The 24,346-nt window shown below is 43.0% G+C and overlaps 1 protein-coding gene across 1 annotated transcript in view; it reads right to left on the bottom strand.

Annotated features, from left to right (window-relative positions):
- Positions 1–23,757, bottom strand: part of LOC142655268 (unconventional myosin-X-like) — a 90,108-nt gene extending 66,351 nt beyond the window's left edge. Inside the window, exons 1-2 of the mRNA XM_075829191.1 lie at positions 23,350–23,757; positions 846–944 (exon numbers count right to left, since the gene is read on the bottom strand). Of these exons, the coding sequence (XP_075685306.1) occupies positions 846–944; positions 23,350–23,370 (120 nt within the window). The 5' untranslated portion in view covers positions 23,371–23,757. The remainder of the gene's footprint in view (positions 1–845; positions 945–23,349) is intronic.
- Between the last annotated feature and the right edge of the window lie 589 nt (positions 23,758–24,346).

Below are 24,346 nucleotides of genomic sequence, written 5' to 3'. Positions count from 1 at the left end.
TCAGTAAATCGGACCATATTGGTTTACATAAACGTGTCAGAGCAACTTACACAGCTGAAGTTTCGCTACAATTACAGCCACTCTAGACAATCCTGGATAAAAAGTCTCAGCTGTGACAATTATTAACTTAGGGTAGATTGTGAAAAAAAAAAAAAAAAAAGTCTGCACATTTTGTTTTCTCATATCAGGAGTTTAAGGCGGTGGGGGTCCGGGTGCGGAGACCCCCATCGTCGCTGAAACAGGTGCAGAAGCATTTTCAGCTGTAATCAGCGTTCCTCGTATGGCTGAAGATAAAAACTTCTGATGTGTCTATGACACATCAAAAGTTTTTTGAAAGTGCAGTTTCTCTGGATGAAAACAGGAATGTTCACATTCACTGACAGCAAGCAGATATATTGAACATGGTGAGAAAGTGCAACAAAGTATATCAAAAAGTTGCAGAACTTCATATACACAGAACCTCATTGAAAATTGTATCCTTATTAAAAATAAAATGCAACATATTAAATGTGTATATTAGTATACTGGAGCATAGCCAACCTTCCCACCCGGCTTCCCGCGCACTCACTTGTGGTTTGCTAGTGCTTATACACAACCAAACTGAAGAAGAGCTGCAGTGTAAAGAATGGGAGAAGGACAGAGCAGCAGGCGGAGACAAGAAGTGGATTTCAGACTACAACAAACTCCAATAGACAAAGCTGCAGTAACTGATCAGAGAGCTGTGCCCTAATGTGACCTAAAAAGCAGCCAACACGAAGGAAACAAATTAGCAGGTGATGTAGCGACATACTGGATGTGATATGCCGGTTTTTCTATTCCTTTTATCCTCTAAGTCTATATCTTACCTGTTCATAGTCACTAGTAAACAGAACATCTCCATCACTGCAAGAGGTGACCGTGGCCGGTACCAAGCTGCCATTTACAACAAGCCACACGCGGCCTCCCTGCAAAATAATGACACAAAGGAACAGATATTAATATAAACAATAAACGAAACATTCCTAACTTCTGACACTCATCACCTCACGATGGAGCACAACATGCATATTCTCTTTATCCTAGAAGAGCTTTTCTTGTTCTTCAGTGAGGAATAAATTTTTTCAGGGCTGCCAAAGAGTGCCCCTATGTACAAGAATACAGCTACTAGAATACTGCCCCCTATGTACAAGAATACAGCTACTAGAATACTGCCCCCTATGTACAAGAATACAGCTACTAGAATACTGCCCCCTATGTACAAGAATACAGCGACTAGAATACAGCCCCTATGTACAAGAATACAGCTACTAGAATACTGCCCCCTATGTACAAGAATACAGCTACTAGAATACTGCCCCCTATGTACAAGAAGACAGCTACTAGAATACTGCCCCCTATGTACAAGAATACAGCTACTAGAATACTGCCCCCTATGTACAAGAATACAGCTACTAGAATACTGCCCCCTATGTACAAGAATACAGCTACTAGAATACTGCCCCCTATGTACAAGAATACAGCTACTAGAATACTGCCCCCTATGTACAAGAATACAGCTACTAGAATACTGCCCCCTATGTACAAGAATACAGCTACTAGAATACTGCCCCCTATGTACAAGAATACAGCTACTAGAATACTGCCCCCTATGTACAAGAATACAGCTACTAGAATACTGCCCCCTATGTACAAGAATACAACTACTAGAATACTGCCCCCTATATACAAGAATATAACTACTATAATACTGCCCCCTATGTACAAGAATATAACTACTATAATACTGCCTCCTATGTACAAGAATATAACTACTATAATACTGCCCCTATATACAAGAATATAACTACTATAATACTGCCCCTATATACAAGAATATAACTACTATAATACTGCCCCTATATACAAGAATATAACTACTATAATACTGCCCCCTATATACAAGAATATAACTACTATAATACTGCCCCCTATGTACAAGAATACAGCTACTATAATACTGCCCCTATGTACAAGAATACAGCTACTAGAATACTGCCCCCTATGTACAAGAATACAGCTACTAGAATACTGCCCCCTATGTACAAGAATACAGCTACTATAATACTGCCCCCTATATACAAGAATATATCTACTATAATACTGCCCCTATATACAAGAATATAACTACTATAATACTGCCCCTATATACAAGAATATAACTACTATAATACTGCCTCCTATATACAAGAATATAACTACTATAATACTGCCCCTATATACAAGAATATAACTACTATAACACTGCCCCTATATACAAGAATATAACTACTATAACACTGCCCCCTATATACAAGAATATAACTACTATAATACTGCCCCTATATACAAGAATATAACTACTATAATACTGCTCCTATACACAAGAATATAACTACTATAATACTGCCCCCTATATACAAGAATATAACTACTATAATACTGCCCCCTATGTACAAGAATATAACTACTATATTACTGCCCCCTATATACAAGAATATAACTACTATAATACTGCCCCTATATACTAGAATATAACTACTATAAGGCTGGGTTCACACGACCACATTAACGTCTGTAATGAACGGACGTATTTCGGCCGGAAGTCCCGGACCGAACTCAGTGCAGGGAGCCGGGCTCCTAGCATCATAGTTATGTACGATGCTAGGAGTCCCTGCCTCTCCGTGGAACTACTGTCCCGTACTGAAAACATGATTACAGTACGGGACAGTTGTCCTGCAGCGAGGCAGGGACTCCTAGCTTCGTACATAACTATGATGCTAGGAGCCCGGCTCCCTGCACTGTGTTCGGTCCAGGACTTGCGGCCGAAACACGTCCATCCATTACGGACGTTAATGTGGTCGTGTGAACCCAGCCTAATACTGCCTCCTATATACAAGAATATAACTACTATAATACTGCCCCTATATACAAGAATATAACTACTATAATACTGCCCCTATATACAAGAATATAACTACTATAATACTGCCCCCTATATACAAGAATATAACTACTATAATACTGCCCCCTATGTACAAGAATACAGCTACTATAATACTGCCCCCTATGTACAAGAATATAACTACTATAATACTGCCCCCTATATACAAAAATATAACTACTATAATACTGCCCCCTATATACAAGAATATAACTGCTATAATACTGCCCCTATATACAAGAATACAACTACTATAATACTGCTCTTATATACTAGAATATAACTACTATAATACTGCTCCATTATACAAGAATATAACTACTATAATACTGCCACCTATATACACGAATATGACTACTATAATACTGCATCCTATATACAAGAATATAACTACTATAATATTGCCCCCTATATACAAGAATATAACTACTATAATACTGCCCCCTATATACAAGAATATAACTACTATAATACTGCCCCCTATATACAAGAATGTAACTACTTTTACTGCAGTCAGCCATATAAGAGAACAGCATTATTATAAAGGGGCAGAGCTGTGGTGACATTTCAGTTATAATTCGAGACTGGTAAAATGTATGCGGTTCGTACACAATTTGAATTTGCTGCACATAATTACACAGGAGGATCAGGAGATTGGCCCTTGTTCAGACTGTCAGGGGCCCAGGAGCTGATCCTTCTAATGACAATCCTTATGTCAACTCTACAACACAAGAGCAGTAGGATACACAAGGGGATAAATGGAAGATGATCTATAAGGAGCGCGTCTGCCAGAATAGATGTGTCACTGCAGAGTGTCATCTCTGGGATAATCCGGTCAGGACCATGGACTCTAGGACACCAGGAGAAGGACTGTCACCTCTGGGGACTGAGAGACAAGATGACTGACACATAGATCCAGCAGCGCAGAATAGGGGAAGGATGGAATAAATACTCTTATCTCTCGGTTCCTGAGCGTGCAGAGAATTTACGCCAAACGGCAGACACTGCACTTAAATAATTTAGGAGATCTTATGTCATTTACCACACATTTAACCCATTGCGCCAGTGGCATACATAGAAGATGATTGCCTGATAGCAAAGATATAAATGTGGTGCCTTTAAGGAGCTGCTTGACACCAGGACACTCTTAAATGGACAGGAGGTTCTGGTGTCCCCATCGCATTTTCATGACTCAGGTACATGGTCAGTATGTGGGAAAGCGGAGACACAACCAGTATGGCCGCCATAGCAATTCCTGCAATGGTTGTCACCCAACTTTCCATGGATTCCTCAATGACCTATCTTGCAACAATTAAGAATGAAAAGTTCTGTAACCTTCTAAATTTACTTTGTGGTTAAATGTTTTCAGACTTCTGCTTGCTGTCAGTGAATGGGAATATTGTAATTCTAACGTCACTGGATACTACGAGCAACAACTTGTGTTTAGTCAAGCATTACTATAGGGTTCTATGTTCAGCTCTAAATTTGATCCAGTACGATCACGCTTATGGGGTCTAAGTGTTGCGGATGTAATATGGACCCCCGAAACGCGGTTGTGTTACTGCTGTATGATGCTGCTACATGTCACAGCTCCTCACTGCAATACAAATAATTGGACAGGACACAGACAGCACATGAGATTTTCTTGTACCCAGGTCCCTCTTCTCCTTCAGATACCCCAAGTGGCCAGTTTACTGTATAGACTCATGTGAAACCATTACAGCTAATTAGATTAATGCACCAGTGAACGGCTGTCACAGAGCGCTACCAGATAGGACATGATAGGGACAAGCGAAAACGTCTGCCCATAGGCGACCCGAACAATCATGGCGAATTATAGAAATCGTACTCATCCAATGCGGCCTTGTGATCCTAAAAACTCATTTAGAAAAAAAAATTCTTGTGTTTTATTTAAAAAAAAAAAATTTATATATATATATTTCTAAACAGTTGTCATGTTGACCTATCAGGGCCACCGGAATATATTACACCAAACCCTTCTATATACATATACTACAAGGAAGTTCTCAAATTTTTTAAATTTTGCAGAAATAAAAAATGTGAATTTAATTAATATTTAATTTTGTTAATAAAAATAATAATTGTAATAATGACAGAATAGAACATTTTATTAGTAATACATTTTTTTAAAAATAATAATTATTATAAGTTTATTCAAAATCTGTCTAGATAGGAAACAGAAAAACATTTTTGTTACATAATTATTAAATATAATTGATTTGCCATAATTCATTATTGCTACAATATTTAAATATATTTTTTTTACAATGCTAATATATTTTTATATACTGCAATCAATATTTTAACTAGAATAATGATTATATTTTATATTTGTATTTACGGTATTTTATTTCAATACTGTTTATTTTACTTCAATGATAATATTCTTTTAATTTTGCATTCCTTTTTTCTTATTAATACAACATATTAACCAGACTTTAGAAAATAATAACTTAATAAAACGTAAAATCTTCCTCAATGTCTCCCCCTCTACGGTCCCGGACCATGAATTATTGCAGTAAACACACAAAATGCATTTATGTCTCTATTAAAGCACAAAAACAAAGAAGACACAATCCTAATATCCGACAAATCGGTGTTCAGCATTTATAACCCATCCCCCATCAACAGAGAACTTGCATCCCCTCCTAGGTGTACTGGGATTGGGGGGGCTTTGATCAGTAATATCTGCAGAGCCCCCGTGATGTTACATTGCTGCGTGCCCACCGCCTCGCACATCTGACAGATGCCGCACTCTTTACACTTCTTATTAATAGAGTGTCGGATCCACAGGAAGAAGCGGAGATCCAAGGAGGAAGAGTCTAATCATGTAGAAACGCTGAGGGACCCCCAGTAAATTGCCCAGTCATGTACCCAGCAGGGGGGCTGGTATCCTGCGACATGCTGCAGGCAGATTCATAGACAGGCCTAGGAGGAATTAGTAAGGGGGGGGTGGAGATATGTGGAGGTGGGAAGGAAAATACAGGAACAGAACGATCCAATCATACCGGCTTTGTTTTTTGGGAAGAAGTCTTGGTTTACACTCTACATGTGATCGGTTTATTTCCAACCTTCAGGATGTGCCATAAATCTGATCGGCGGGGTCCCCCCACCTATTGGGAGAACTGGGGTCCCCTGACTCCTGTTTAACCAGGTGAACAGTCACTGGCAAACTTGGCTGTTTCTGTAAAGCCCTGTTCACATTCTCAGCTACCTCTTCAAGTACAGGTTGGGGTCTCAGAGGGGCAGCCAAATTTGTTGTACTGCTCAAATCCATCCAAAATAAAAGGAAGCAACTTTACAAATAGTCTTAAGGTTGTATGTTTTGTGTATACAGCTCCTGTGCTGGCCTATGTGTCTCTATGGTTACGGACTATAAATAAACCCTGCAGTCACATGTTTCACTACTCCCTTCCATCTGTCCTCTATTCGTGATAGCCTACAGTCAGTAGGAGAGGGAGTAAATGGAAGAGAACACCACATGACTGCAGGTTCAGACTACACAGGGTTTGTTTGTAGTCTGTAACCATGGAGACACATAGGAGCTGTATACACAAAACCATAATAGACTTTTAAATGGTAGACGTGTCACAAGATATCACTGGTGGGGGGGGGGGGGGGGCTGTGCCCTGTGAGTCCCACTAATTGCTAGAATAAAAATTGATTATTATTTTAAAATTTAAAATTCTAGTTCATTACTAATGACATTCATTTATTTTTATTGCTACAATATTTTAATATTACATTACTAATATATTTATATACTGTAGTTAAGATTTGTATATAATTTAACATTTTTAATCATTTAAACATTTCAATAAATGTATAGATTTTATTATTACCATCATTAATATATTAACATTTTTATATTAGGCTTGAGAAGGCTGGATGCCTAGACTGGATACAATTGTAGCAAACAGCTGGGAGAAATATTAGGACGGTTTATTTTTTTCCTCTAAATAAAAAAATAATTAAAAAAAATAAATATATAAATACATTTTTTTTTTAAAAAAAAGGTCAGATTCACTGACAGCAAGCAGACATTTTAAAAATGGCGAGGAACTGGAACGGACTAATGACTGCGCCCATGTGACCACCCCAGTTCCCAGCGTTCATTGAACATGGCGCTATTTGAGCTGCCAGAACAATACCGTCTGCAGCTGCTCTCAGGGGACGAGGTTAATTTAATTGTCTGTTTCGTGTGCTCAGTAAGCGAGCTGCAGTCACCGCCTGATTATAACATCCTGCGAGATTCTAGGAAGCGGAGCCGTCTACAAGCCCCCAACATGACACGTGGTTACTGCGCTGTATTACAGGGGACGCTGGGGAAATGTTCTATACATTATATTATACACGCCTAAGGAAAGGCACCGCGCTGGCGGCCATCACTGGAACCGCAATACAGAAGAAATTATTAGAGTCTGAGGTCGCAACAGAATCTTTATATTATCCATCACCCACAATCATGTAATATTATCCATCACCCACAATCATGTCATATTATCCGTCACCCGCAATCAATCATGTCATATTATCCGTCACCCGCAATCAATCATGTAATATTATCCGTCACCCACAATCATGTAATATTATCCGTCACCCACAATCATGTAATATTATCCGTCACCCACAATCATGTAATATTATCCGTCACCCACAATCATGTAATATTATCCGTCACCCGCAATCATGTAATATTATCCGTCACCCGCAATCATGTAATATTATCCGTCACCCGCAATCATGTAATATTATCCGTCACCCGCAATCATGTAATATTATCCGTCACCCGCAATCATGTAATATTATCCGTCACCCGCAATCATGTAATATTATCCGTCACCCGCAATCATGTAATATTATCCGTCACCCGCAATCATGTAATATTATCCGTCACCCGCAATCATGTAATATTATCCGTCACCCGCAATCATGTAATATTATCCGTCACCCGCAATCATGTAATATTATCCGTCACCCGCAATCATGTAATATTATCCGTCACCCGCAATCATGTAATATTATCCGTCACCCGCAATCATGTAATATTATCCGTCACCCGCAATCATGTAATATTATCCGTCACCCACAATCATGTAATATTATCCATCACCCACAATCATGTAATATTATCCGTCACCCACAATCATGTAATATTATCCGTCACCCACAATCATGTAATATTATCCGTCACCCACAATCATGTAATATTATCCGTCACCCACAATCATGTAATATTATCCGTCACCCACAATCATGTAATATTATCCGTCACCCGCAATCATGTAATATTATCCGTCACCCGCAATCATGTAATATTATCCATCACCCACAATCATGTATTATCCATCACCCACAATCATGTAATATTATCCATCACCCACAATCATGTAATATTATCCGTCACCCGCAATCATGTAATATTATCCGTCACCCGCAATCATGTAATATTATCCGTCACCCGCAATCATGTAATATTATCCGTCACCCGCAATCATGTAATATTATCCGTCACCCGCAATCATGTATTATCCATTACCCACAATCATGTAATATTATCCATCACCCACAATCATGTAATATTATCCGTCACCCACAATCATGTAATATTATCCGTCACCCACAATCATGTAATATTATCCGTCACCCACAATCATGTAATATTATCCGTCACCCACAATCATGTAATATTATCCGTCACCCGCAATCATGTAATATTATCCGTCACCCGCAATCATGTAATATTATCCATCACCCACAATCATGTATTATCCATCACCCACAATCATGTAATATTATCCATCACCCACAATCATGTAATATTATCCGTCACCCGCAATCATGTAATATTATCCATCACCCACAATCATGTAACATTATCCGTCACCCACAATCATGTAATATCCGTCACCCACAATCATGTATTATCCATCACCCACAATCATGTAATATTATCCATCACCCACAATCATGTAATATTCATCGCCCATAATCTCCTAACATCCATCGCCCCAGATCTCAAAATATCCATCACCCATGAGCTCGTTTCATCCATCGCCCAGTGACTAAAGTCAATCAGATAGGATTATATTAGGAAGTTGCTAACTATGCAACCCCCCCCCCCCCTATACAGTTTTTCTATCTGGAGAAGTAGATTGACCATTAATGATTGAGGGGGCTGAATATTTATGCATTGTAGATCAATGAAAAATTGGGGGGTGGATTGGTTTTCATAGGCACAGTTTGTATTGATAATTTGCGGCAGGGAATTCTAGTCAGACTGAAAAGTAGTTCTGCTCTTCAATGTGAAATGGCTGATAACAGAGAACACCAGATGTCAAACTACACAGCCATGGTAGATCAGATAGACTTCGATGTAGTGTTCCTTTAAATGAAGCAATGAGGCCGCCTTCTCATGAACAGAACGTTGGATTAATGTTTGCACCAGAAATTTCCCCTTCCTATAGAAATGAGTGAAGTTCCGCAGACAATGGGTGACATTCAGCTGGTGATACATTTACCCACATGGCGAGGGCATCACACGGCTTTATTGTGTTTATGACGCAGACAATGAGACATTTTATGGACTCAGTGATGACTTTGGTTTGGTCTCCGTGTCAAATAATTTCTTCCTTGAGTGAAGCGCGAGAATCGTTTTAGTCACGGTGGAGAAAGCGTCTTCATACGTGGTCTCTAGAAGCAGCCGCACACATCACCCGTGCCCACATGACCAAATATTAGCCAGCTACACCCCTCAGTATGCCACATAGACGATGGCAGCTTTATGCAATTCAGGTTGCACACTTCTTACATAAATAATCGACTTCTTCTCACAGCAGAGGGTTTGCTACAATTGTATCCAGTCTAGACATTAGCATCACATATCTCTATCCTGTCCTGATAATTTGCTACAATGTGTATGGGTTTTCAGCCTCTTGAGGAAAGCAGAAATGGTTTATTTTATTGACAGCAAACAGAGATCTTAAAAATAGTGAGGAATTGAGAAACAAAGTATATATGAAGGTTGCAAGTGATTCAACTTTATTTATAGAACACCCAGAAACTCCTATTTAGTAAATACTTGTGCACAATAACGATGATGGAACAGGTTTTCCCTTTTTATTCCTCCTGGAAATGTGTGAAAAAAAAATTGACAACTAGGCACAGTTAGATCCGGTTAGCAGTAATTTTACAGTGTAAGGCATCGTTTACACGAGCGCGATACACGTCCATGCGACACGCGTGCTTTTGACGCGTGTCGTACGGACCTATATAAGTCTATGGGGGCAGTGCAGACAGTCCGCGAGTTTCTCAGCTTGAGTCCGCTGAAAAAAACCTCACGACATGTCCTAAATTTGTGCGCTGTTCGCGCATCACACACCCATTGAAGTCAATGGGTGCGTGAAAATCACGGGCACCGCACGGAAGCACTTCCGTGGGACGCCCGTGATTCGCGCAACAGCAGTGAAAAGTATGTTTGCAAACAGAAAAGCACCACGTGCTTTTCTGTTTACAAACATCCAAACGGAGTGTCATCATGATGGAGGCTGCGCGAAAATCACGCAGCCGCGCATCATACAGGGCTGACACACGGAGCTGGTAAGTGCCTTACGGTGTTCTGTTCCGACGGGTTGTTTTTTACCCGGCCATTTTTTAAAAACAGGTGCGTAGAAAAAACGCCTCGTAAAAAGAAGTGCATGTCACTTCTTGAGCAGTTTTTCATGGACAATAAAAAAACGGCTGTAAAAAACGCTGAGCTGGCGAGCTGAGGGGGGGGCCCCGTCGGCGAGCTGAGGGGGGCGCCCCGTCGGCGAGCTGAGAGGGCTGAGAGGGTGCTTCGTTGGCGAGCTGAGGGGGCGCCCCGTTGGCGAGCTGAGGGGGCGTGCCCCGTTGGCGAGCTGAGGGGGCGTGCCCCGTTGGCGAGCTGAGGGGGCGTGCCCCGTTGGCGAGCTGAGGGGGCGTGCCCCGTTGGCGAGCTGAGGGGGCGTGCCCCTTTGGCGAGGTTTGTAAGTGGAGAAGGTGCTTTAAGCGAGCTAAGGGGGTTCTCACTAGGTGCTGGATGTGAGCGGAGAACGTGCGACATGGCATCATGGGGTGGGTCTTTGGCCAGTCCTGCTTGTAGTCTGGTAGTACCCGAATGCCAATTTAATGAATTGGTACCACAGCTGGTGTTTAACTGGTATCAGAGCCCTAATCAGGCAAGAATAACCTAAAAGAGGACGTCACATGTTATTAAAAAAAAAAAAAGAAGGACGCAGGACCCATTTTCACTTACAAACTCTCTCTTCAAAAATACCCCTTAGAACTTTTTATATAAAAAAAAATTATAATTTGCCAAAAGGACTCTCAGCAGATTTTTTTTTCTGCAATGTTACAGGCCATGACCCAGAATATTTCAGCAGATAATCGCACAACCGTGGCAGCCACCCGGATGTATACATTCCAGAAGTGTTAGGAAATACCAGATCATTGACTATTGCAACATAAAAGAATTCAGGATGTCAACAATTCTGCCTTAAACATGAACTGCTTCCCCTACAGAGAGCGGGACTGACGGATAATGTACATTACTCTCCCCTGTGTCCTGACCCCACTGATGTCTTATAAGTAATAGCCCCCTTACATGTCCTGACTCAGCAATAGCGCCCCCTGCTGTTCCAGGGTCTGTATTCCTGTCAAACTTCACATACTGCTCAAGGGTTAAACTTCGCATCACGGGTTAAGCGGCTGATCGTCCCATGAACGGGTGACATTGTCTTCCTAACATTCAGAACTGGCGGAGCGGTGGATATGGGAATCAGATAGGAGCGACATAAGGGCAAGTGGACGAGGATAAGGCGATCATATAAAGTCCGAAAAGTCCTCGAGCCGTCCTCTTCTGGCAAATTTCTTACTTATATCTGTTTCTAGGAAAGCTGGGTGATGAAAATGGCCGCTATTACAGTTCCCACAAGAGCTCTCACCCAAAATTTCCCAGGAGGATAGAATATACTGCTATATTAGCCCAAATCACGAGGATTACAGCTCCCGCAGCAATCACCTAGCTTTTCCAGGGTCCTGAATGACGATTTTGCCGATTAATAGTAAGGGATGGAAATCAAGGATGCCTCACTGCCCAATTAGGCCGACATGCCATGCAGGGATCTGGGAAAGATCGGTAGGAGTTATAATGACCAATATGATCTGAATTACAGCTCTCGCTGGGGTTTTCATCCAGCTTTCCCAGACTCCTGAATGACGATGCGGCCTAGCAATGCAAAGGAATGAGAGTCAAGGATCTTTCAGTGACCAACTAGGCAGACTACCCCTTGCAGACCAGATTTTAGGAAGCTGGGTGGAATATAATGATGAATGTGGTTGTCACCCAGCTTTACCAGACTCCTGAATGACTATTCTGCCTTAGTAATAAAGGAGGTATTGGAATCAGGGCTGTATTGTTGGCCAACAAACCAGTCTTGCCATGCTGGGGTTTGGGAAAACACAATAGCGAATTCTCAGGGAAACAATAGAGATCACCCATCGGTCTGCGTGGCGCAGTGCGTGGAATGGTCACCGGTGGGATGTCACAGCCCGATAACGGGAGAGGCCATGACAGCAGAACCAGACACACAACGCGGCCGCGGCTTTCATACCAAAACACGGAATGAATAAAATATGAGGCGGATGGCAGGAATCTGCTAATGGAGGAGAAAGCCTGGGGGAGGGGAGCAGAGATTGGAGAATGGGGGGGGGGGGGGGATATGCCCATGGAGGTCTGATACAGCAGAGAAGGTAAAGCCTGGTGGCAAGAAAGACAATGTCACATCATTAACTCTTACTGCCCCAGGCAGACGCATAGACGAGAGGAAATACATTATAATAAAACCTAGTGCGTGACAGCTGGATACGGGTACGGCTATTAAAGGGGAACGCTACATTTTAATATAACCTGGGATATGAGAGTTACAACTTGTTGTACCCAGCTTCAGGGGTTACGTGTGGCATGTGATGCCCAGCATTGTAGAGTGTTGTGACACTCACTTTGCACCATCCGTGCGATTTAAGTTGTAAGTCTTTTTATTACGCCTGAAGGGCTAGTCCACACGTGGCGTAAATGCGGCTGATTTTCCGCAACGTATTTAGTTACGGAAAATCCGCAGAATAATACAGTAGCGGAGCAGTGGATGAGACTTCAAGAAATCCCATCCACACGCGGCGTACGGGATACGCGGAGATTCGGCAAACAAATTGACCTGCGGTGCGTTTTTTTTAAGCTGCAACAAACAGTCAAGTGCTGCAACTTTTGCAGGGGAATCGCAGCGTTTACGCCGCAAAAATCGCAACTAATAAAAAAAAAAAAAAAAAAACACCTTATACTTACCTCTGACGTTTCATCCCATGTGACCGCCGCTGAAACGTCATGCCAGCAGGTCGGCTAATTCTGTAGTTTTCCGCAGTGGACATTCTGGGCGAAAAACTGCACCAAAATTTGGTGCGTTTTTTTGTCCGGAATTCCCTGCGGCGCACAGGAGGGATACGCTGTGTACTTTTACGCAGTGTATCCGCCCTGTGTGAACTCAGGCCAAGTGTACGACCAGAGCAATCCCTATACAATTCAAGTTTCTTTCTTCTATAAAAGTCAGAGGGTAAAGCTGCGCCACTGTCTTGGTCCCTATTCACTGCAGGAGTCTGACGGTCATGTGATTAAACAGTTAAAGTTGTAGAACGGTGCAAATTCCGTTTTTACTAGATGACGCAAATTCTGTGAACACCATGCATTCCTACGGGTACAGCTCTATCAATGAAGTGCAGATAAAGTCGTCGTCGTCTTGACAAGGCTCGAGCGAGAGTGATTTTCTATGGAAGGTGGCACGGTCAGAGGACATTAGGTTTCCTTCACGTGATGTTAAGTCCCCTTTACACGGGTCAGTTATCGGGCAAACGAACATCCGCAGAACAGTCGTTCCCGATCATTGCTCTGTGTGAACAGAACAACGATCAGCCGATGAATGAGAAAAACGCGCGTTCACCCACTGACTGTAAGGCTTATGCTGCAAGAAATATCATCAATGTCGGCAGCGCATATCCCTTTAAACAGGGACACGCGCGGCCGACACGATAGAAACGTATGAGGACGAGCGATCGTAGTAACTTTATTTTAGGAAAGAATTGAAAATAAGCAGCTGTTCCGGCATTGTTTTTCACGTTATAAATTTACGCCGTTTACTATGCGGCATAAACAGGTTACCTTTAATCTATGGGTCGGCACAATTACGGGGATACCAAATATGTAAAGGTTTTAGGTTTCCTATGTTCGCAAAAAAAATAAAAAATATGACTTGTTTTTTCATCGCCGCATTTTAAGAGCCGTAACTTTTATTTTTCCGTCGATGTAGCCGTATGTGGGCTTGTTTTTTGCAGGATAAGGTGTAGCTTTCATTGGTAGTATTTTGGGGTACATGGGACATATTGATTAACGTTTATTTTTTCCGGGGGGGGGGGAATGGGAGAAAAAAAAAAAGGAATTTTGACTTTTGCAGGATTTTTTTTAACGCCTTTCACCCAGCGTTTTAATTAACATGTTAACTTTATTGTGTGAGTGGTTACGATTACGGCGATACCATATATGTATATGTTATTTTCTTTTTTTACACTTACTAAATAAAACCAGTTTTTTGGGGGAAAAAAAATTTGGTTTTATTTAATCTTTTTTTTTTTCATAAACTTTATTCAACTGTTTTACTTTTTTTTTTCGTCCCACCAGGGGACTTCACCATGCGATCTCCTGATCGCTTATATAATGCTTTGGTATTCTTAGCATACCAAAGTATTATTGCCCGTCAGCGTAAGAAGGACAAGCAATCTATTGGGGCGTGCCTCAGGCATAGCCTAATAAGGCAGTTGCTGAAGGCAGACCTTGGGGCCTTTGTTAGGCCCCCGGCTGCCATGGAAATCCAACCGCGCCAGAGGGAGCTCCCTCCCTCTGTCACACACATTAGATGTCGCTGTAGCTATTGAAAGCGGCATCTAATGGGTTAAACTGCCAGCATCGGAGATCGCTTCGATTCCGGCAGTTGGGGCAGAAGCCAGGCTGTGTATAACAGCCGCGCTCCTGCCGCTGTTCGCGTGGGTACACTGGCTGTACCCTCACGATCAGAGCAACGGATATATCCATTGCTCGTCATTAAGGGGTTAATGGAATTTTCAGCATTTTGTTAGTCAGGGAAAGAAAATCCCCAGTGACCACCTTGTTCCTTCTATCTGACAGGCAGCACATGGACAACTCAAGCAGCTCCACAGTGTGAGGACCCCAACATACAGCTTCCCATATCTCAGCTTCCTGAGCCTTCGAGATATTGAGGTCAGCTGCAGTCACCCCTGAATTTTCAAGCTTTGAGGGGAGTTGTACTTTAAAGGGTTTGTCCAGTATACAAAACTTATTTCCATTTACCCTATTATGGAGTTCTGATTTAATAGAGGGGGGTCCGCTGTTCAGGATCCTCATCGTCCGGAGTGGAAAACAGTTACATAGAGCGTCTCTCGCTCTGGAGGACCTGTCCTGTCCTGTCTTACATGGACAACGCACGTTGATTGAATGGGCACTCTGTAATGCTTAGTTTCTCCTGTGGTGGCGCTGCAGGGAAATTGAACACGAGGTTTCCTCAGATTACAGCTGATCGCTGGAGGTCCCAGCAGGAGGACACTTTGTGATCTGCTTATGGTCAAGGGAAACTTCCAACAAGCAGGGATTGTCCAAAGCGGGGACCCCCTTTATGTGTTGGGAATATCTGAAGAGCAGATTCAATGATTCTTTCTGTTAGGAAGTGTCGGCGTATAACATGCAGATAAATATCTCCGGTCAGAGAGCCCGGGCCCTCACCGCACAGCTGGGCATCTCACATCCTATTTTTGTATGTCCAACAATGGCCGAGACGTCTGGACCCATTATTATAGGATTTATTTATATATAGAACCAAAGCATTTTCCCACACAATGTGCTCAGGGACATCCCAGCCCCAAAGGTCACCAGCCCACGACAATAACATTTCAACGCACTGACACAGTAACACTACTGGATTCTGATCATACAGGTAACGGCTCTTGGAGATTGGGGTGGAATTAAAATTGGAGCGACAACTTTAAAGATGTGCCCCAAAAACACTGAAAGGTCATCCTGGGACTTGTAGTCACTGCAGTCCTGTCAATGTAACAGATCGAACACCTTTGGACCTGTACGCTCTCCTGACTTGTCTCTTTTACTACATACTTGTATCCCCCATAAAATAAAATTTTCTTAGAACTGCTGTTCCCCTTTTATTCCTCCTACAAATTAATACATTGACAGCTGGGTGTTACCATTCACCTTGTCATAGAGGCGTGTCACACAATCTAGCACGGTCAGCTCCGATTGGACAGTGTCAGTCTGTAGGGACACACCCCCTAATATATAATTTATTCATAAATTTTTAAGAGGAATAACAGAGGAACGGCACAACCTGGAGTTAAGGAAATATATTTTAGGATTGTTAATACAAAGAACGCAATGATTTACTAAAACAGACATGCCAGGAGAGGTAACAAGTCCTCTTTAAATAAAGATGACCAAAAATGTACTACTTAAAGCGCCCCCTTGTGGCGAAAGTCTTATGGACAGAAATGTCAGCTATGGGAGCACCTTCAGCCAGTGGAAAGATTCAGTTTTTGCCCTAACCTTGAATCTAAAACACTTTTCAGAATAGATTAGACAATTGCTTAAATAGTAACCCCATATACACGATACCAGAATCTCCAAGGGGGCGATACAAACGTACCGCAGCGCTGCCAATGTGAACAGCAATGTCCTGTGGTCAACCCTACTGACCTCCTTAAGGCCTCAAGCACACTTCAGTGATATTCTTCAGTGGGCTATCCGTTTTTTTTTAACGGATAGCACACTGATCCATTCATTTCTATGGGGCCATGCACATATCCGTTTTTTTGCGGATCCATGTGTCTGTTCGGCAAATTATAGAAAAGGTCTTATTCCTGTCCGTTTTTGCGGACATTCTATGCGTTGGTCTGTGTTTTGCGGATCCGTGATTTGCGGCCGTATAAAGGGCCACGGATGCGTTCTTGAGGCCTTAGTCATCATTCTGATGATCCCATGCTGCATATGCTGTTGACGGATCCTGGTGGAGACTGCAAAACTCAGTTATATAGTCATGTAGAAGATTCAGATCTCTTCTGCAGCAAGTGAGGACAATTTAGAGAGTAATATAAGGGTATGTGCACACGTAGTGTTTTCAGGCGTATTTCGGGGCATTTACGCCTCGAAAAACGGAAGCAAAACGTCTACAAACATCTGCCCATTGATTTCAATGGGAAATACGGCGTTCTGTTCCGACGGGGCGTTTTTTTACGCCTCGTTTTCCTAAAACCAATTAAAAAGACACCCACGAAAAAGAAGTGCATGTCACTTCTAGGGACGTTTTTGGAGTAGTTTTTCATAGACTCTATAGAAAAACAGCTCCAAAAACATCCGTAAAAAACTCTGCGATAATCGCGAGTGGCTTAAAAAACGAAATGAAAATCAGGAGCGGTTTTCCCTTGAAAACAGCTCCGTATTTTCAGACGTTTTTGATTTTGCGTGTGCACATACCCTAATAGGGAGTTGTTACGTAAGCAATTGCCTAATGGTCTGAAAAGGGAAGCAACTGGGAGCGATGCTGAAAAATATACATTCTATACACATGGCAAAAATGTCAAGCCTTGGACATTTACTACCCCTGTCTATTAGAGATAATTGGAGGCTCGGGTGGCGGAGACGAGTCTTGAAGTTTTTTTTTTTTCCATGGGAAGTGGTTACCGTGACTCATGAGGTGGCAGCTGGGTCACCCCAGGAATGCGGCGGCATATTTGCCCACAGACCAGGTTGATATAATTGGCAGCAGATCAACAACCAACATGACCTAATGACAACCAGAAATATCATCCGGGACTGAAATAGCAGAAGGACCGGCCGGCCGCCTGTAATATTACCCGCAATCCACACGACTCGCTGTAATCCCTTCACTGCCCCGGGGGATGGAATTTGTTACTCTTCAGACCAGATCTGTGTCATTATTACTTGCTAAATCAGGGACTATAAACTGCAAATGAGCAGCTACTGTATTAACCCTGTGGGCGCCTGGTACCATAGTGTGTAAAGCAACCCCGTGCGCATTGCCAGGGCTGATTGGCACATACATAATTGTCATTGCCGGGTAAACTACAACCAGAGGCGAAACTTCTGGGCCCAGATGGAAAATTTATAACAGGTCGTTTATATTACTGCGATACGGCTCTAACCTATGCATATAGTTATGCCTCTGGCGACAATTGCCTGATCCAGTACAAGGTTAGGATCAGGCAACAGTCTACAGTTTCCATAAAAAAAAAAAAAAAAAACTAAAATTGACAGCACTTAGGGGGACTTTTTTGGACAACTACCATCGGTTTCTTTAAGATTAGCTTCCTGGTTGGCATCTTCACCCCTTATAGTAGCATCTTTCTGGAACCCAGCGTGGAGTTACCACTCCCAATATCACAAGGGCCTTGGTATAATGGATTCTGATGCCTCAGCTGTTAATATATACAATGGTCTCACAACCAGAACGACTGATATTCCAAACTTGTAGGCGAATGCTACATGGACGACAGTATTTGAGCAGTGGAGAGGTTGAGACATTGCGGTCAATGACCCATAATCCCCAACGCCGGTGCAATATTGCATTATCTCAGGCAGGGAGCGGTCTAGCATAACTATCATGGATGGTGAACCATCTAAATAAGCCGTAGAGCCATTACCACATGGGCTCGGATCACAGGACACGTTGATCTAGCCCAAAAAGTGTATAAGGAATAGCAATATTTGCTATAATAGTCAAATACATAATGAAATTCTTTACCATATCTTGGATGCATTGAGTTGAACCCAATTCAGTTCATTCCTAGGAGATGTTGCATAAAAGTCTCAATTTAACATTACACTATGATGATTATATGTAGATTGAACTGGAAACAGTGACCCCTATAGGTTGTTAGAAGTGATACACTCCAGAAATTAAAATCTTTACATTTACAGAATATTCATGACATTTAGGGCAGATACAGACGGACGTTGCGTTTTTGCGCGCGCAAACAACGCAGCGTTTTGCGCGCGCAAAAACCATTTGACAGCTGCGTGTGTCATCCGTGTATGATGCGCGGCTGCGTGATTTTCGCGCAGCCGCCATCATAGAGATGAGGCTAGTCGACGCCCGTCACTGTCCAAGGTGCTGAAAGAGCTAACTGATCGGCAGTAACTCTTTCAGCACCCTCGACAGTGAATGCCGAACACAATATACAGCAACCTGTTAAAAAAAAAGAAAAAGTTCGTACTTACCGAGATCTGCCCTCCCGGCCGTTGCCTTGGTGACACGTCCTTGGTGACGCGCCTCTCTTGACATCGGGCCCCACCTCCCTGGATGACGCGGCAGTCCATGTGACCTCTGCAGCCTGTGCTTGGCCTGTGATTGGCTGCAGCTGTCACTTGGACTGAATTGTCATCCCGGGAGGTCAGACTGGAGGAAGAAGCCGGGAGTTATCGGTAAGTCAGAACTTCGCTTTTTTTTTACAGGTTCATGTTTTTTGGGATCGGTAGTCACTGTCCATGGTGCTGAAACAGTTTAACTCTTTCAGCAACCTGGACAGTGACTATCTCCTGACGTCGCGTACCGGACATTTTTTTGCCGGGTTCGGCCAAAACGAGTTCGGCCGAACCCGGTGAAGTTCGGTTCGCTTGTCCGGCTTCGCTCATCTCAAAGACACTCCGTTTGGATGTTCGGAAACAGAAAAGCACGTGGTGCTTTTCTGTTTACATTCATCCTTTTGACAGCTGGTGCGCGGTTTCAGTCGGTTCACACGGAAGTGCTTCCGTGCAACCTGCGTGGTTTTCACGCACCCATTGACTTCAATGGGTGCGTGATGCGCGAAATACGCAGTTATTGAACCTGTCGCGTTTTGTACGCAGCGAACAAACGCTGCGCAAAAAGCACGGACTGTCTGTACTGCCCCATAGACTTGTATTGGTCGATGCGTGGCGCGTGAAAACCACGCGGCCCGCACGGACCGAATACACGCTCGTGTGAATCCCCCCTTAGATACACAAATCAGGCCTGAACAAATCCTAGGAGTCAGGTAGCCTAGAAATTAGATTCTGGCACAGACTTCTTGGGACTTTTCCTATTGATGTTAATGGAAATTCTTATTATCTGGCTACTATAAACAAAATATTTCAGGCTGGCACTTGGGGTGGTCTACCTGGCCTCATGCAGAAGACTGTATTACAGCTCCATAGTAGGGGCGGACATACCATAGGTGCAAACTGTGCAGCGGAGCATTGCATTTAGGGGCTAATGAATTTAATTTGCTTATGCTGAAGTATTTGAGAGCAAAGGGTCCATATACTATTTTTGCACAGGGGTCCTCTGCCATCTGTGTCTACCCCTGCTCCATAGATAAGGAGACCTAATATGGCACCCAACGATCTTTCTTAGCCCATACTGTATCCTTATGCCCCAGATTTCATGTAAAATCCAACTTGGGAAAAAAACATTGTAGCATACCCCAATACTTCAAATAAATATGGCGGCAATAAATATGACAGCTCACAAAGCGCCTATGGATTCATACGCATGCCGCCATACAGGCTCAGATATTATATAATCATACGTGCCAACACTCCCGAAATGTCCTGGAGACTCTTGGAAAAATATGGGACCTCCCGGACTCCTCTAAGAGCAGGTAATTCTCTTGGGTGCCCTGCGTCCTTTAAAATATACATCTTGGTCCCTGCAGTCCTCTTCACTCCCGGGGTCAGGCTGTAGTCTGAGGAGGCGCCCGGGAGGACTGCAGAAACGGGGAGAGGAGAGAATCTACACATCTGGTCTTGGGTTTGCATTTAGAGGTTCTGGCTTGGGGGGTCTATATTTATTCAAGGGATTTGGTCTGTGGTCTGTTTGTTTAGGGGGTTGTTTGGGGGCTTGTCCTATTTAAATGGGTGGGACCTAAGGGAAAACCTTTCGCTATTCTATTCCAAATCTCCCTCATGTCAGGTCTCAAAAGTTGGCAAGTATGTATATAATTCTCTATAGGATATCGCACGCATTTCTGCATCCAGATCACATAGAAAAAGAAAAATAGATAAACCAGCGCGACGCTACAGAATTCTCCTACTTTGTTTTGAACATAAAAATCATTAGAATTATTTCCACCTTCCATACAAGTCGGTTTTGTGTCGATGACAATCTTATTTTTTACATTCCTCTAGAAATAAATGAATCAAACCCTTAAACTTTAGGCTCGGGAACAATATGACAGCGGATGTCGCTTATCTAGACTGGAGCTGAATGATGGGGGCACGCGAGGAGCCAGATTTAATTAATTCCCTGCACAGCCAGACAGCGGCCCTGCAAAACGACCAAACAAAGTGGACGCTTTCAGGAGAGCGCGTTGCAATTTTTTTCCAGGTAAAAAGAGAAGACGGAGAGACGGGGGGGGGGGGACGACAACAATGAAGAACAAATAGGCGCGACGGGAGAACAAAGCTTTCTTCTCCATCACCAATGTGACAGGAGAATACAGGCACAAAGACTGAAGATAAAGCCTCAGCATCCCAAAACTGCACTGCAGGAGAAGAGAAGGATCATCACATTCATCTACACACGTCCATCGTGCCAAGAAGATTTCAACTTCATACCCTGTGGACACAACCATTGTGCCACCAGGATCCTCAAAGTGCCACAGTCCGCAGAGTCCTTTCCTGGAAGTGACTGCAGCATCCTTGTGTCATTATTTTAACCTATTTGCGTCATCTGGTCTACAGTAACCTAGGTTATACAATGAATCCTAGGATAGTAGGAGGCGGAGCAAGAACGAGTACAGTGACATCATCACAGCTGAGGTGATGTCACCTAATCCTGTAAAATGCCTCCTATGGGGTCTAATATCATCACCGCAGAGGAAAATACTTCATACAACTCGTAGCTTCAGGTTAGGTTGACCGATGGGATCCATCATTTTGCATGGAGCAAAGGGGAGACCTCCCCATTAGTCTCTATGATACAGCCTGGTAGTCATATCGGTCAGTCGGTCCCATGTACTAGCTAGGTGGCACATTGGATATTAATTGAAGATCCCGGCTCTCACCTCACGACACGTTTCAGGATTTAATCACATAAGTGATTTCGATATGTGACACTAAAAATACGCAAAGGACGCCGAAAGTTGCAGTGACACTTTCCATAGCAATCTAGGAGAGCAGAACCAATTTGTGATAGTAGCGCAACTTTCCAGTGGCGAAAAGTAAACTTTGGTGACTCCAAGGCCTTGGCATGCAACTCAAGTCGTACAACACTTGTCCGAAACCATCATGGCACATTGACTCGCGTGGAGTTGCACAATATGTAACATATGACACATTCTATTGGAATTCCTGTGATATTTCTATTGACTTCTATAAGGGAAAAGAAAAAAGTTGTGGGACTCGAACACAACAAAAGATCACAAAAGTGTAGACCAAACCTGGAGGGGACGGAGACATTAGAATTTGGCCGGCTGACGCCTTATTGAGCCATCGCCCCCTGACGACGACTCACTATTACCAGCCATTGGAGTGGGGGCAAGGCTCCATGCATAACAGTAGCCCACAACAATGACATTGCTAATATACCGGAGCTGCCCTTTAAATACTTTATGTGCATCATCATTGTCATAGGGTACGGTGTGATGTTACCGCAATATTGTAAAGGGCAGGATATGACTCCCACACTTACTCAATATTAGTTATTCCATAACCCTCAGTGGTGAGGATAGATATATATGCGGCTGGGCACAGAGTCCTGCATTGCAGTTCTATAGATACTCATCATCACTAACTGTTGGAAGTGACCTCTACAGTGTCCTGTACGGATAATGGGTGTGGTGATCCACCCCTCACCTCGATCATGTGGCTCCTGGTCAATGCATTCAAATCATCCACCTAAAAAATAACTACCACCGACCCAATTCTAAACCCCCTCTCCGATAAATTTACCATTAATTCACCAGTTTTCTTTCGGTCGTAAACGATCATATTCACAACCAAAAGGCACACATGCCCAACATCCGTGCCATCGCCATCAGTTTTTGGAAATTTAATTATAACCTCTTCCAAAATCCACCATTGACGATCTCTAAATTCCTAGAAAGCGATACGGACTGCGGGCGATTTCTGTGCCGTGATGGCGCTATTAGAGAATCCCCCTTGTAGCTTAGACCCTACTTTTCAAAAAAGAGACACAAAAATATTCCAGACACCGACATGTGACCGATGTCCCATCACCTGGAGAACAGATGTTGAGTCCCGCACTTACCTCAATGAAATACTCATCCATTTTCCTATACGTTCTGCAGCTTTACTATAATCCAGGGCTCCAGTTTTCACAAAAATCCAAAGAACCGGCAATAGGGTTGAAAAAATAATTGATCGCCAATCCCTCTTGGGATAGATGATCAGAGTCAGAGGGACCAGTCGCAGTCCATGTGCTCCAGCCTTGGTGTCAGTGAGTAGTCACCAGGGTTAGGCTGGCTTATTTCACGTACAAAGGGCTGGTGCGGGCGGACAGGCAAATAACAGTCCCAGCTCCCTCTATGTCCTTTGTTCTCAATTAGGGGGGTTAATTGGGGACATAAGCCGGACCTGCACCCCACCTCCCTGTGCAGGAGCAGCATAGCCTTCAATAGAAGATCCTTAAAGACACACTCACATCTCCCTGTGATCCCTGCATTGACCAAGGCTTTAACTGAACTCAGCTGCTCCCAGGCAGCTCCTCCTATAGAGGCCGGGCCTATGTACAAACCCCTCCTGAGCTGCTGCTTCTTCTCTTCCTTGTGCTCCATCCGCAGTGATACACTCACAAAGACTCGCTGAAGCTCGCATTGTGCAAAAATCGACAGATGCAGCAGAGCTGGGTTTGTCTGGTATAGCAGCGCTAACATTGGCGCAACTCATGATGATATCATTTTATTTTTTTTACATGGGACTGCAGGAAAATCTATTGCATTGAATTGACTCGTTGAGCTCTCATCATACAGAAATAATACAGCCGCTGAAAGTTAAAAACAGAAGTCTTGATGAGATGTCTCCTGTAGGCTGCATTCACACATTACAATTTTGATGCAGTTTTTGGAGCCAAAGCCGGGAGTGGATACAAAAGAGAAGAGATGTATCAATATTTCTTTTTACTCCTGGGTTTGGCTCCAAAAAGTCTTAAAAAAAACTGCACCAAAAACTGCATGTGTGAATATTGTCTTCGGGGACCCAGGCCAGCAGACCCGCACACAAGGGGGATATATGGATCGGACAGGTTG

The sequence above is a fragment of the Rhinoderma darwinii genome, chromosome 6, assembly GCF_050947455.1.
Source record: "Rhinoderma darwinii isolate aRhiDar2 chromosome 6, aRhiDar2.hap1, whole genome shotgun sequence".
NCBI classification, from domain to species: domain Eukaryota; kingdom Metazoa; phylum Chordata; class Amphibia; order Anura; family Rhinodermatidae; genus Rhinoderma; species Rhinoderma darwinii.
Note: the sequence above shows the minus strand (reverse complement) of the source record. Positions and strands in the feature narration are given on the sequence as shown.